The 11,999-nt window shown below is 44.8% G+C and overlaps 1 protein-coding gene across 7 annotated transcripts in view; it reads right to left on the reverse strand.

Moving 5' to 3' along the window:
- Positions 1–3,662, reverse strand: part of NR1I3 (nuclear receptor subfamily 1 group I member 3) — an 8,668-nt gene extending 5,006 nt beyond the window's left edge. For 4 of the 7 annotated variants that reach the window (XM_017860860.1, XM_017860857.1, XM_017860856.1 and 1 more), the window contains exons 1-3: positions 3,391–3,662; positions 2,156–2,295; positions 1,533–1,663 (exon numbers count right to left, since the gene is read on the reverse strand). In XM_017860860.1, the coding sequence (XP_017716349.1) occupies positions 1,533–1,663; positions 2,156–2,262 (238 nt within the window). In that variant the 5' untranslated portion in view covers positions 2,263–2,295; positions 3,391–3,662. The remainder of the gene's footprint in view (positions 1–1,532; positions 1,664–2,155; positions 2,296–3,390) is intronic. The other 3 variants (XM_017860858.1, XM_017860861.1, XM_017860862.1) reach the window with 2 other exon arrangements.
- Positions 3,663–11,999: the final 8,337 nt, after the last annotated feature.

Genomic DNA, 11,999 nt, shown 5'->3' on the forward strand with positions numbered 1-11,999 from the left:
TTTTCTTTTTCTTTTTTTTTGAGAAAGAGTTTCACTCTTGTTGCCCAGGCTGGAGTGCAATGGCGTGACCTTGGCCCACTGCAACCTCCACCTCCTGAGTTCAAGTGATTCTCCTGTCTCAGCCTCCCAAGTAACTGGGATTACAGATGCATGCTATCATGCCCAGCTAATTTTTGTACTTTTAGTAGAGACGGGGTTTCATCATATTGGTAAGGCTGGTCTCGAACTCCCGACCTCAGGTAATCTGCCTGCCTCAGCCTCCCAAAGTGCTGGGATTACAGGCGTGAGCCACTGCGCCCAGCCCAGTCATATTTTTTAGAAATGTAGACAGGCTTAGATTCCAGTGGCAGGACCAAGGTCATAAAATAAGTAATGTAGATTGAATTCAAACCAAAATCTTTTGACTTCTACAAAAGATCCAAGATCGAACCAAGATCTTGAATTCAGACCAAGATCCTTTGACTTCTACAGTTGCCTTTCATTCTTCCACAGTGAGAATCGTGTGATATGGAAAAAGCAAGTTTGGGAGTCAGGTAAATTTGAGTTCGAATACTGACTGTACAACTTCTTCCTTCTTCTTTTTCTAGAGAGGGCATCTCTGTTGACCAGGCTGGTCTCGAATTCCTGGCCTCAAACAATCCTCTTGGCTCAGCCTTCCAAAACTGCTGGGATTAGAGGCGTGAGCCACCGCGCTTGGCCTGCACAAGTTTTTAGTTGAATTAACTTGGGCAAATTAACTTCTGTGAGCCCCAGTTATATCATCCTTTGGGAGCATAGCACAGTTACTTGGCACAGAGAAAACATTAATTCAATTATTGAGCACCTACTAGGTGACAGGCACTATACTCAAGAGATAGAAAATAAAAAACACACCTGTAATCCAAGCACTTTGGGAGGCAGAGGTGGGCAGATCACCTAAGGCTAGGAGTTTGAGACCAGCGTGGCCAACATGGTGAAAGCTGTTTTCTACTAAAAATACAAAAAATTAGCTGGGCGTGGTGGCATACGCCTGTAATCCCAGCTATGCAGGAGGCTGAGGCAGGAGAATCGCTTGAACGCAGGAGGCGGAGGTTGCAGTGAGCCAAGATGGCACCACTGCACTCCAGCCTAGGCTACAGAGTGTGAGACTCCATCTAAAAAAAAAAAAAGAAGAAAAGAAAAGAAAAAAGCTAGCCATGTGGATATCTAGGACAAAAGCATTTCAGGTAGAGGGAATGGCAAGTGAAAAAGCCTTAGGGAAGAGTGTGCTTGGTGTTTCTAAGGATGACAGTGAAGTCAGTGTAGCTAGAATTGATTGAGTAAGGGGGGAAGAGTCTGATAATAAAGTCTGAAAGGTGTTGTGGGAGAGCTAGATCATGAGATCATGTACTTTGAGATGGGGAGCCATTGGAGGTCTTGAGTGAATACTGACATAATCCGACTAGTTTCAAAAAGAGTACTGTGCCTGCTATGTAGAGAATGCACTGTTGGGAACAAGGACAAAGTCAACAGACACAGTCAATGCATTCTTGGGATGTAGGGGGCCAACTCACTGTCTTTCCTCATGCCAGCATCTAAGCACTTCTGCAACCTGCAGGCTGGGCAGTGGCGCCTCTGAATCTTGCTGACTTCACAGCTTCCAGCAAAGGGGCAGGTGGGACCAATGCTTTTGCTGACTGTTCTCCTGTGAGACACAGAGATGTTGTTAGAGTCTGGGATGCAGTGAACAGACACATGGATAGGTGAGGGGCTGAGATGACATGGTCTAAAAGACCTGGGAATCTGGTGAAATGGACTAATCTGAGCTGTGCCCAAAGGTCCCCAGGGGTGGATAGGGTCCAACACATCTCAAGCATTTCCATGACAACACAGGATCACTCCAGAAAGCCTACTTGATGTATACTAGCTAGGTGCTTCACAGGCAGTGGGTACATAATAAGTGCTCTTGAATAATGGGCTGTGTCCATCAGACAAACATTTAGCCTTCCCTCTGTTATGCTGCCAGTTTATACAGTGATGTGTTTGACAAGATGTAGGTTGCCATCCACAGGGTAATTAGACTCTCAGATGAAGGAGTAATGTAGCTGGACAGGCTTGGGCACCAGCGAGGGTGTAAAGGCTGACTGATAGGGAATTTGGTTTGAAGGGCTGTTTCCACTGGGGAGGAGACTCTCACCTGAAGAAACCCTTGCAGCCCTCACAAGTCAGCGCGTTGAAGTGGTAGCCTGTGGCCTGGTCCCCACATACCACACAGTTCCTCAGCTCATCTTCCCTACTGGCCATGACGTCAGGTGTTGGGGTGGCTGTTACAGACTCCTGAATGTGGGAGGGGTCAGCAGTCAGTTCTGGGCCACGCTTGACCCTTTTCTGTCCCTTCTACAGAGGCTCTTTCCAAACCAAACCAAACCTGTCCTTGACTTGATCCCCAGCATTATCTTTTGTGTGTTTCTTTTTCTTTTTTTTTTTTTTTGAGACAAGTCCTCACTCTGTCACCTAGGCTGGATCTCTGCTCATTGTAACCTCCGCCTCCTGGGCTCAAGCTATCCTCCCACCTCAGCCTCCTGAGTAGCAGGGACTATAGGTCTGGACCACCATCTCCAGCTAATTTCTGTTTATTTATTATTATTAATTTTTGTAGAGATGGGGTTTTGCCATGTTGCCCGTGTTGATTTTTGGTTTGTTTGTTTTGTTTATTTGTTTGTCTGTTTTTTGAGATAGAGTCTTACTCTGTTGTCTAGTGTTGCCTAGGCTGGAGTGCATCATAGTTCAATGTAACCGTACACTCCTGGGCTCAAGGGATCATCCTGCCTCAACCTCCTGAGTAGCTGGGACTATAGGTACACACCATCACACTAGGATATTTTTTCTTTTCCTTCCTCCCTCTCTCCCTCCCTTATTCCTTTATTTCGTTTTTTGTTTTGTTTTTTTTTTTTTTCCTTAGACTGAGTCTTGCTCTGTCGCCCAGGCTGGAGTGCAGTGGCGCAATCTTGGCTCGATACAACCTCCGCCTCCCAGGTTCAAGCGATTCTCATGCCTCAGCCTCCTGAGTAGCTGGGATTACAGGCACCCGCCACCATACCCAGCTAATTTTTTATTTTTAGTAGAGACGGGGTTTCACCATATTGGCCAGGCTGGTTTCAAATTCCTGACTTCAAGTGATCCTCCCACCTTGGCTTCCCAAAGTGCTGGGATTACAGGCGTGAGCTTCTGCGCCTGGCCTCTTTTCTTTCTTTTTTGTAAAGATGGGGTCTGTTATGTAACCCAGGTTGGTCTTGAACTCCTGGGCTTAAGCGATCCTTCTACCTTGGCCTCCCAAAGTGCTGGGATTACACACGTGAGCCACCATGCCTAGCCCCCAGCATTATCTGTACTTTATTGCATTTAGTCTTTGGCCCCCAACAGATTTCCTACCTGCTTCTCTTAGGCAGCATATCATCTGCAGGCCACAGAATCCAGTATGGAATGCCTTTCCCCAAACTCCCACGCTGTTGCTGGTTTTCCTCTGATCTCAGGAGTTACCAGTGATTGGAGTTAGGGATTATGACCCTTAGTACCTGGAAAACAAGAGATGTCTGTTTTATGTGGCCTTCAGTGGCTCTCAGTGACTGTGGGGTTAGGGCACAGACCCTGGACTCTGGGCAAAGGTCTGGGTGGGAGGTTTTCCCAGCATGACAAAAGTGCTGGTTGGTGGCACATGGGGAGGGACTCTGGTGGGCGGGAACCTTGTGACTCATTGGAAGCTGCTTCTTATTAGACTCATCGAGATTTTCCCGGTTGATGAGTTTAAGGCTATATCTGCAGCCTCCTGTGTACAGATCCTGAACAAGCTGGGAAGAGAGAGAAAGAGAGAGAGACAGAGACAGACAGACAGAGCAAGCTTTTTCACACACAGTAGGTCAGTACTAAAAGAAGAGGTGTAACAAGGCTCCCCCAAAAAAAGTTTTTAAGAGACTAGGGGCCGGGCACGGTGGCTCAAGCCTATAATCCCAGAAATTTGGGAGGCTGAGGCAGGCGGGTCACTTGAGGTCAGTAGTTCGAGACCAGCCTGGATAACATGGTGAAACCCTGTCTTTACTAAAAATACAAAAATTAGCTGGGCATGGTGGCACATACTTGTAATCCCAGCTACTTGGGAGGCTGAGGTGGGAGGATCGCTTGAACTCGGGAGGCGGAGGTTGCAGTGAACTGAGATCATGCCACTGCACTCCAGCCTGGGCAGAGAACAAGTGAGTCTCTGTCTAAAAAAACAGAGAGAGAGAGACTAGGATCTAATTAAGAGCTTATGCAAAGAGCCCTCTCACTTCCTAACTAGGGAGGGCTGAGAATCAAATCAGAGTGACCACAGGGCACAGTGACATTCCCTGTACATCTCCCCTAATCTGGAGATAGGTAGAGGATGGTTTGAGCCCAGGAGTTTGAATCCAACCTGGGCAACATAGCAAGACCCTATCTCTAATAATAATAATAATAATAATAATAAAGAGTGCTATTTTTTTAAATAATTTTTTTTGGCTGGGCAGGATGGCTCATGCCTGTAATCCCAGCACTTTGGGAGGCCAAGGTGAGCAGATCACGTAGTCAAGAGGTCTGGCCAACATGGTGAAACCCCGTTTTTACTAAAAATACAAAAATTAACCAGGGATGGTGGTGCATGCCAGTAGTCCCAGCTACTTGGGAGGCTGAGGCAGGAGAATTGCTTGAACTCGGGAGGCGGAGGTTGCAGTGAGCCAAGATCGAACCGCTGCACTCCAGCCTGGGCGACAGAGTGACCACGCCCGGCTAATTTTTGTATTTTTAGTAGAGACAGGGTTTCACCATGTTGGCCAGGCTGGTCTCAGACTCCTGACCTCATAATCCACCTGCCTCGGCCTCCCAAAGTGCTGGGATTATAGCCGTGAGCCACTGCACCTGGCCTATTTTTCTTTGTTTTGCTATTATGTCTTCTGCTTCTTTACTTGCGTTAAATTATAATTAATGTTTCTCTAAAGGTGAGTTAAAACCCCAAGTGCAGGCTAGAGTCATAAACACACACACACACACAGAGACAAAGAGAGAGAGAGAGACTGAGTTAAAAAGATCCTTGTTTAGTTTACCAGAATGAATTGGTAGAACCCCTAATCTCAAGTGGTATAGCATCTAACTATGCATAACTTTGCATTTTGAAATAAACTGAGTTCCAGAGAGCACAGATGCTTGGATCTGTTCCTTGGGAGATGGTAAGAATATTTATGTGTATGTATCTGTTGGTGTCTTTGTGACTCTGACAATTCATACTAGTTTATTCAATCAACAAATATTGTCCAAGAATCCACCTATGTCTTAAGACACTAAAGTTAAAAGATGAGTAAGATGCTCTCCTACTCTCATGAATTTTAATCGCTAATGGGGGAAACAGACTTTTACACATATATAAAGAAATAGAGTCAGATCAGTGATGGTGCCATGCACAGAGCATTACGGCACTGAAAAAGTAGGGCACTTAATTCTGCTTTGGCGAAGGGGTATTGAGGAAGAGGCAGGAGAGACCTTCTGGAGGTGTGGCAACTGAGTTGACTTTTAAAGGGTAATGATGAGTTAGCCGGGGGGAAATATAACAGGCAGTTCAGGCAGAGGGTGCAGCCTGAGATGGTCAAGAAGCCAGATACAAAAAGGTAGATGTGGTAGAACCACAGATGGGCCTCTCTTGCTGGAGCATAACATTTCAGGCTGGGAGTGGGAAGAAATAAGGTTGGAGAGGTGTGATATAAGGCTGAAATGTAGGCAGATCACAGGAGACCTCATGTGTCAGGCTAAACACTGAGTCCATCAGGAAACTTTGAAAGAGAAAGCTGTGAAATGACACTGTCATATCTTTTTTTTTTTTTTTTTTTTTTTTTGAGACGGAGTCTTGCTCTGTCGCCCAGGCTGGAGTTCAGTGGCCAGATCTCAGCTCACTGCAAGCTCCGCCTCCCGGGTTTACGCCATTCTCCTGCTTCCGCCTCCCGAGTAGCTGGGACTACAGGCGCCCGCCACCTCGCCCGGCTAGTTTTTTTTTGTATTTTTTAGTAGAGACAGGGTTTCACCGTGTTAGCCAGGATGGTCTCGATCTCCTGACCTCGTGATCCACCCGTCTCGGCCTCCCAAAGTGCTGGGATTACAGGCTTGAGCCACCGCGCCCGGCCCATTGTCATATCTATATTCTAGATAGTTTATTCTGCTGGATGTTGGATTTGAGGGGGCAGGACTGAAGGCAAAGAGACCAGTTAGAAAGCTATAGCCATAATGTAGGTGAGAGAAGATTAAGCTTGAGCTAGGATAGTGGAAGGATGTAGGAGAGGAGAGAGTTTTGAGAAATACGTGGAAAGTGAAATTATTGGAATTTGGTGACTATTATAATGCCTGGATTAAGAAAGAAGACAAGGAATTAAAGATGACTGCAGGTTTCTGGCATGGGTGACTGAGTGGACGGTGGTACTGCCAACTAGGAGAGAGACTACAGGAGGAGGACAAGGGGCCTCCATACTTGGGTGCCAATCCATTTTCACAGTTGACAATTTACTCCAGTAATAAGTTATCAAGTGTCCACTCATGATTAGCACCAGAAGGAGAGACAAAAGAGAGTCCCTATTACAGAGACACTTCCAGATTAATTATGAAGACTGAATAAATAAATTGAATTCCTAGGTCTTAAAAGAAAATATATAATCAAACAAATGTTGTGGTAAAGACTATGTATAATATTATAGGTATTAATTGCTCCCTTAATTTATTCTTCTTGTGTACCCAGTATGAGCAGAGTACTATGTAAAATTCCTTGCCTGTGTTAACACTGTAAGATAGGTAATATTGTTATTTTACAGATGAGAAAACTGAGGCTCAGATTGTTTAGATAACTTATACAAGGGCCAATATACCCAACAGTTTATTAGATGACTCCACTTGGATGTCACATAGGCACCTCAAATTCAATATGTCTAAAATTGAATTGTCAACCCTCCACAAACTAACTTTTCCTATATTACCTAACTTGGTGACTAGTCCAACGTGAGAAAGTGGAAAGAACATGGGCTTTGGGGTCATATAGACTTAGGTTCAAATTCTGACTGGCTCTTGCTAGCTGATTTACTTATTTTTTGCCACTTCTCTAATTGTTTGCCATGTCTGAGACCCAGCTCCATGGGGCCCTGGGAATCAGATATCATCAGGCTGAGCCAACACTGGACCAGGGAAGGGAGGCATACTTCCTCTTCCTACATCAGCAGTGAATACTTAGGGAGAGGCTAGGCTAGAAAGATGTTCTGGTCCAGGGCTGCCCTTCACCTGGGGCCAGGGATTATACCGAGCCTTGTTCTTCTTGCAGAAGTCCACCCTGAAGTTCTTTGAGATGGGGTTTCCTTTGGAACAGACTGCTTTGAGTTTGCTCTTCTGTGTACAGAAACCCTCCCCTGGCTTCAGGGTCTCTGCTGTAAAGCAGACAGAGAGTGGAATCTGCTGCAGGATGCCCCTGGCATCCATAGTGAACAGGCTTTCAGGGTTAACTAATACCCTCACCCTCTTCCAACATTCCTCTTCCAGGCCAGGGTCTGAAAAACACCTGTGAGGATTGTGACCTGATGGGTTAAACTCTCTGAATTTCAGTTTTCTCTCCTGGAAAAAAAAAAAGGGTTAATAACACTCGTTATCCAGGTTTACTGTGAAGACTAAACAAAGTAATAAAGTAGTAAAATGTAAAATTCTTTACACTGTGCTTGAAACATGCAAGGAAATCAACACATATTCATTCTCTTACCTTCTTCCTTTCCTTCCCCTTTTACTGCTGTCTTCTCCCAGATGCCAAACCACAAACTGGTGAGTCACCTAGTCTCCTTTCTCTCCCTTATTCCCTATAAATGACCAAATGCCATGACCCATCATTCCTATCTTCTGACCTCTACATGCCCACTACCTCTTAGCTGCGTTTAGGCCCTCATCATTTTCCACTTACTGCTGCAGCAGACTATTCAATTATTCTCCCTGCTCCCAACCTCATCTCCTTCCAACCCATCCTCCATGCTGTTGCTATTTCTAAAATGCAAATTTGATCGTGTCTCTCCCCTGCTTAAAATTCTTCATTTGCTTTCCATCACCTTCAGGATAAAATCCAATCTCTTTAGCATGTCACACAAAGTCCTTTGTGATCTGGCTCCTATTTAATCACTCTGGCTTCAACTATTCTGTCTCCACTTCCCTCCCCTGACCTAGTACATCACACTTTGGCTCTAGATGTGCTTAAGCATTTAGAGTTCCCTGAACAAGCTGTGCTCACCCACCTCTGAACATCTGCCCTTGTTGTTCCCTCTGGTTGGAATCACCTCACACACCCTTATTTTCAAACCCTTCTCCCCTCATCCTCCTGATCCTCTTGGTCCTTCAGGCCTGGGTACTGCAGATCACCTCTGTGAGCCTAATAGAGCTACACCTCTGTACACAAATTTGTCACAGCACTTATCACACTCTAGGACAACTGTCTGTTTCTTTCTGACTCTATCAATCAACTGTGAGTTGATGAAGTCAAGGGCTGCACCTGTCATTTGGGGATCCTTAGGGTTTTATGTACTCCAAGCATATATAATAAATATTTATGGAATGAATAAATGGACTGGGATACAAATTAAGATCTGATTTCAAATCCATACTCTTTTCATGCAACATCACATGCTATTGTTTGTGAATGAGTACACTCATTCATTCAATAAATATGTAATGGGTATCTACTTTGTGCCAGGCATTTTGCTAGCACTATCTTCTGAATACATTTCTATTTCCCTTTTAGCTGCTTTCTTTTTTAATTTAAAAAAATTTTTTTTTTTGAGATGGAGTTTCGCTCTTGTTGCCCAGGCTGTGAGTGCAGTGGCGTGATCTTGGCTCACTGCAACCTCTGCCTCTTGGGTTCAAGCAATTCTCCTGCCTCAGTCTCCCAAGTAGCTGGGCTTACAGGCATGCACCACCATACCTGGCTAATTTTGTATCTTTAGGAGAGACTGGGTTTCACCATGTTGGTCGGGCTGGTCTCAAACTCCTGACCTCAGGTGATCCACCCGCCTCTGCCTCCCAGAGTGCTGGAGTTACAAGTGTGAGCCACCACACTTGGCCTAGCTGCTGTCTTTCAAAGCTTGTTTTTTTTTTTTTTTTTTTTTTTTGAGACAGAGTCTCACTCTGTCACCCAGGTTGGAGTACAGTGGCTTGATCTTGGCTCACTGCAACTTTCGCCTTCTGGGTTCAAGTGATTCTCCTGCCTCAGCCTCCTGAGTAGCTGGGACTACAGGTGCACACCACCATGCCCGGCTACTTTTTGTATTTTTAGTAGAGACAGGGTTTCACCATATTGGCCAGGCTGGTCTTGAACTCCTGACCTCATGATCCACCTGCCTTGGCCTCCCAAAGTGCTGGGATTACAGGCATGAGCCACCACACCCGGCCTTTCATAGCTTTTTAAAAAAAAATTCTGAGACATGACCACTCCGGGAGGCGAGGCAGGTGGCTCACTTGAGTTCAAGACCAGCCTGGCTAACATGGTGAAACCTTGTCTCTACTAAAAATACAAAAAATAGCCAGGTGTGATGGTGGGTGCCTATAATCCCGGCTACTCAGGAGCTGAGGCTTGAGAATGCCTCGAACCTGGGAGGCAGAGGTTGCAGTGAACTGAGATCTTGCCATTGCACTCCAGCCTGGGTGACAGAAGAAGACTTTGTCTCAAAATATATAATTAATTAATTAAAAAATAAAACAAAATAAAAATAAACTCTGAGACAGGTCTTGTTCTGTTGCCCAGACAGGAGTGCAGTGGTGTGACCACCACTCACTGTGGCCTCCACTTCTTGGGTTCAAGTGAATGAATTTCCTGCCTTGGCCTCCCAGGTAGCTAGGACTACAGGTGCATGCCACCACACCTGGCTAATTTTGTTTGTTTTTTGAAGAAACAGGGTCTCACTATATTGTCCAGGGTGGTCTCGAACTCCTTGGCTCCAGCAATCCTCCTGCCTGGCCAGACTCACATTAGTCTTCTAGTCCTATTCCTGACTCCTTTCATACTTCTGAACTGTTCCTACCTGCTGTACCTACTTGCTGTTTGCATTTGCTATCTGACTGACCTCACTCAAGTATCTATCAAGCCAAATATTCAGTCTGGGCCTGTTGTGTCCTGTTTAGCCTCCCATATTCTGGCACAAACACTTCTTTGAACAGGAGGAGTTCCTTTCTTTTGAGCCTTATAATCTGGTTTTAATCTTCTTTCTTTAAATTTACCACCAATCTCCTATGGTCTATTGAATTCAATGGGCTTTCTTTAATGTTTCTCCCAATCAACCATCCTCCCTTCTGCTTTTGACCTCCTAACAACTACTTTCTCTTCTTTGAAACTTTTTCTCCCTAACTTCTATGATATTATGTATTCTTGGTTCTCCATTTGTATTTCTAAGCGGTCTTTGTTTCTTTCTTCTCTAATTGATCCTTCTTTTTTCTAGGCCCATGAGTTAGGAAAAACTATGAAAACTATGGAAACTGTGGGGTTTTTTGTTCCCAAATGCTCCTTTTTTTAAAAAATTTTGAGACGGAGTCTTGCTCTGTCACCAAGCCTGGAGTGCCGTGGTGTGATCTCGGCTCACTGCAACCTCCAGTTTCTGGGCTCAAACAAGCCTCGTGTCTCAGCCTCCAGAGTAGCTTGGATTACAGGCGCCTGCCACCACACCTGGCTAATTTTTGTATTTTTAGTAGAGACAGGGTTTCGCCATGTTGGTCAGGCTGGTCTCAAACTCCTGGTCTTAAATGATCCGGCTGCCTTGGCCTCCCAAAGTGTCGGGATTACAGGTGTGAGCCCCCATGCCCGTGACCTAAACTTGATCTTTCCACCCTTCTTTCATGTTCTTCGCTAATGCTTAATTTCTACATGAGGCTCTGGTAAAAAGTAAAAATGTCTAATATTTTAACATCACAGTTTACAGAGTTTATATGCTTCATTTCATTTACCCTCATCTCAGTATGTGACTGTCTCCAAAATCTACAACTCTAGTTCCAGGAAATCTTGCTGTTCTTTTTATTTTTTATTTATTTATTTATTTTTATTTTTTGTAGATATGGCATCTCACTATATTGCCCAGGCTGCTCTTGAACTCCTGGGCTCAAGGGATCCTCCTGCCTCGGCTTCTCAAAGTGCTGCAATTACAGGCATGAGTCACTGTGCCTGGCCAAATCTTGCTGTTCTTAGTAGTCACTCTTTTTTATTTTTATTTTTTTGAGACAGGGTCTCACTCTGTCACCCAGACTGGAATGCAGTGGTGCCATCATGGCTCAATGCAGCTTCAACTTCCTGAGCTCAAACAATCCTCCCGCCTCAGCCTCCTAAGTAGCTGGGACTAGAGGTACACACTACCACACTCAGCTAATTTTTATTTTTATTTTTTGTAGAGATGGAGTCTCACTGTGTGGCTCAGGTTGAGTAGTCACTTCTGATGCCTCTGTAGATTACATTTCATTCTGTTCCTTTCTCTGGACTCCCACTGCACTTGCCCAGACTTCTATCAGGTAACCTATAACAATACCATGCCTTTGCATTCACATGACTGTCTCTCCCCTACTACACCATAAGCTGTATGTTGTGTAGGTTTTTCTATCCCAACACTCAGCATCTGTCCTGGTCATAATGTGTGCTTCATAGCCAATGAAAGATTGAAGAATTTTCCCAATTTCCCAATCTTGAATTCCAAAGTCACTGTGAATCCTCCTCTAAATCTTTCTAGTCACCAAGTCTTGTAGATTTCTTATGTCATGTGTTTCTTGATGCTGTGTCTTCTCTTCTGTTACTGTCACTACACTCACCCAGGATCCTACACTTTGTACAACTGCAGCGTCCCCATCTAGGCCTTCCTGCTCTTAGTGTTTCTCTTGTCAAATCAGTCCCATGTTTCTTCTGCAAGAATAACCTAAAGGTGCTATTTGTATGAAGGCTAAATTTAAATTCCTTATTCTGATACTCAGGACCCTGCCATATTGCCTGCAATTTCTCC

This window comes from Rhinopithecus bieti, unplaced genomic scaffold (genome assembly GCF_001698545.2).
Source record: "Rhinopithecus bieti isolate Rb0 unplaced genomic scaffold, ASM169854v2 scaffold_57365, whole genome shotgun sequence".
Taxonomy (NCBI): Eukaryota; Metazoa; Chordata; class Mammalia; order Primates; family Cercopithecidae; genus Rhinopithecus; species Rhinopithecus bieti.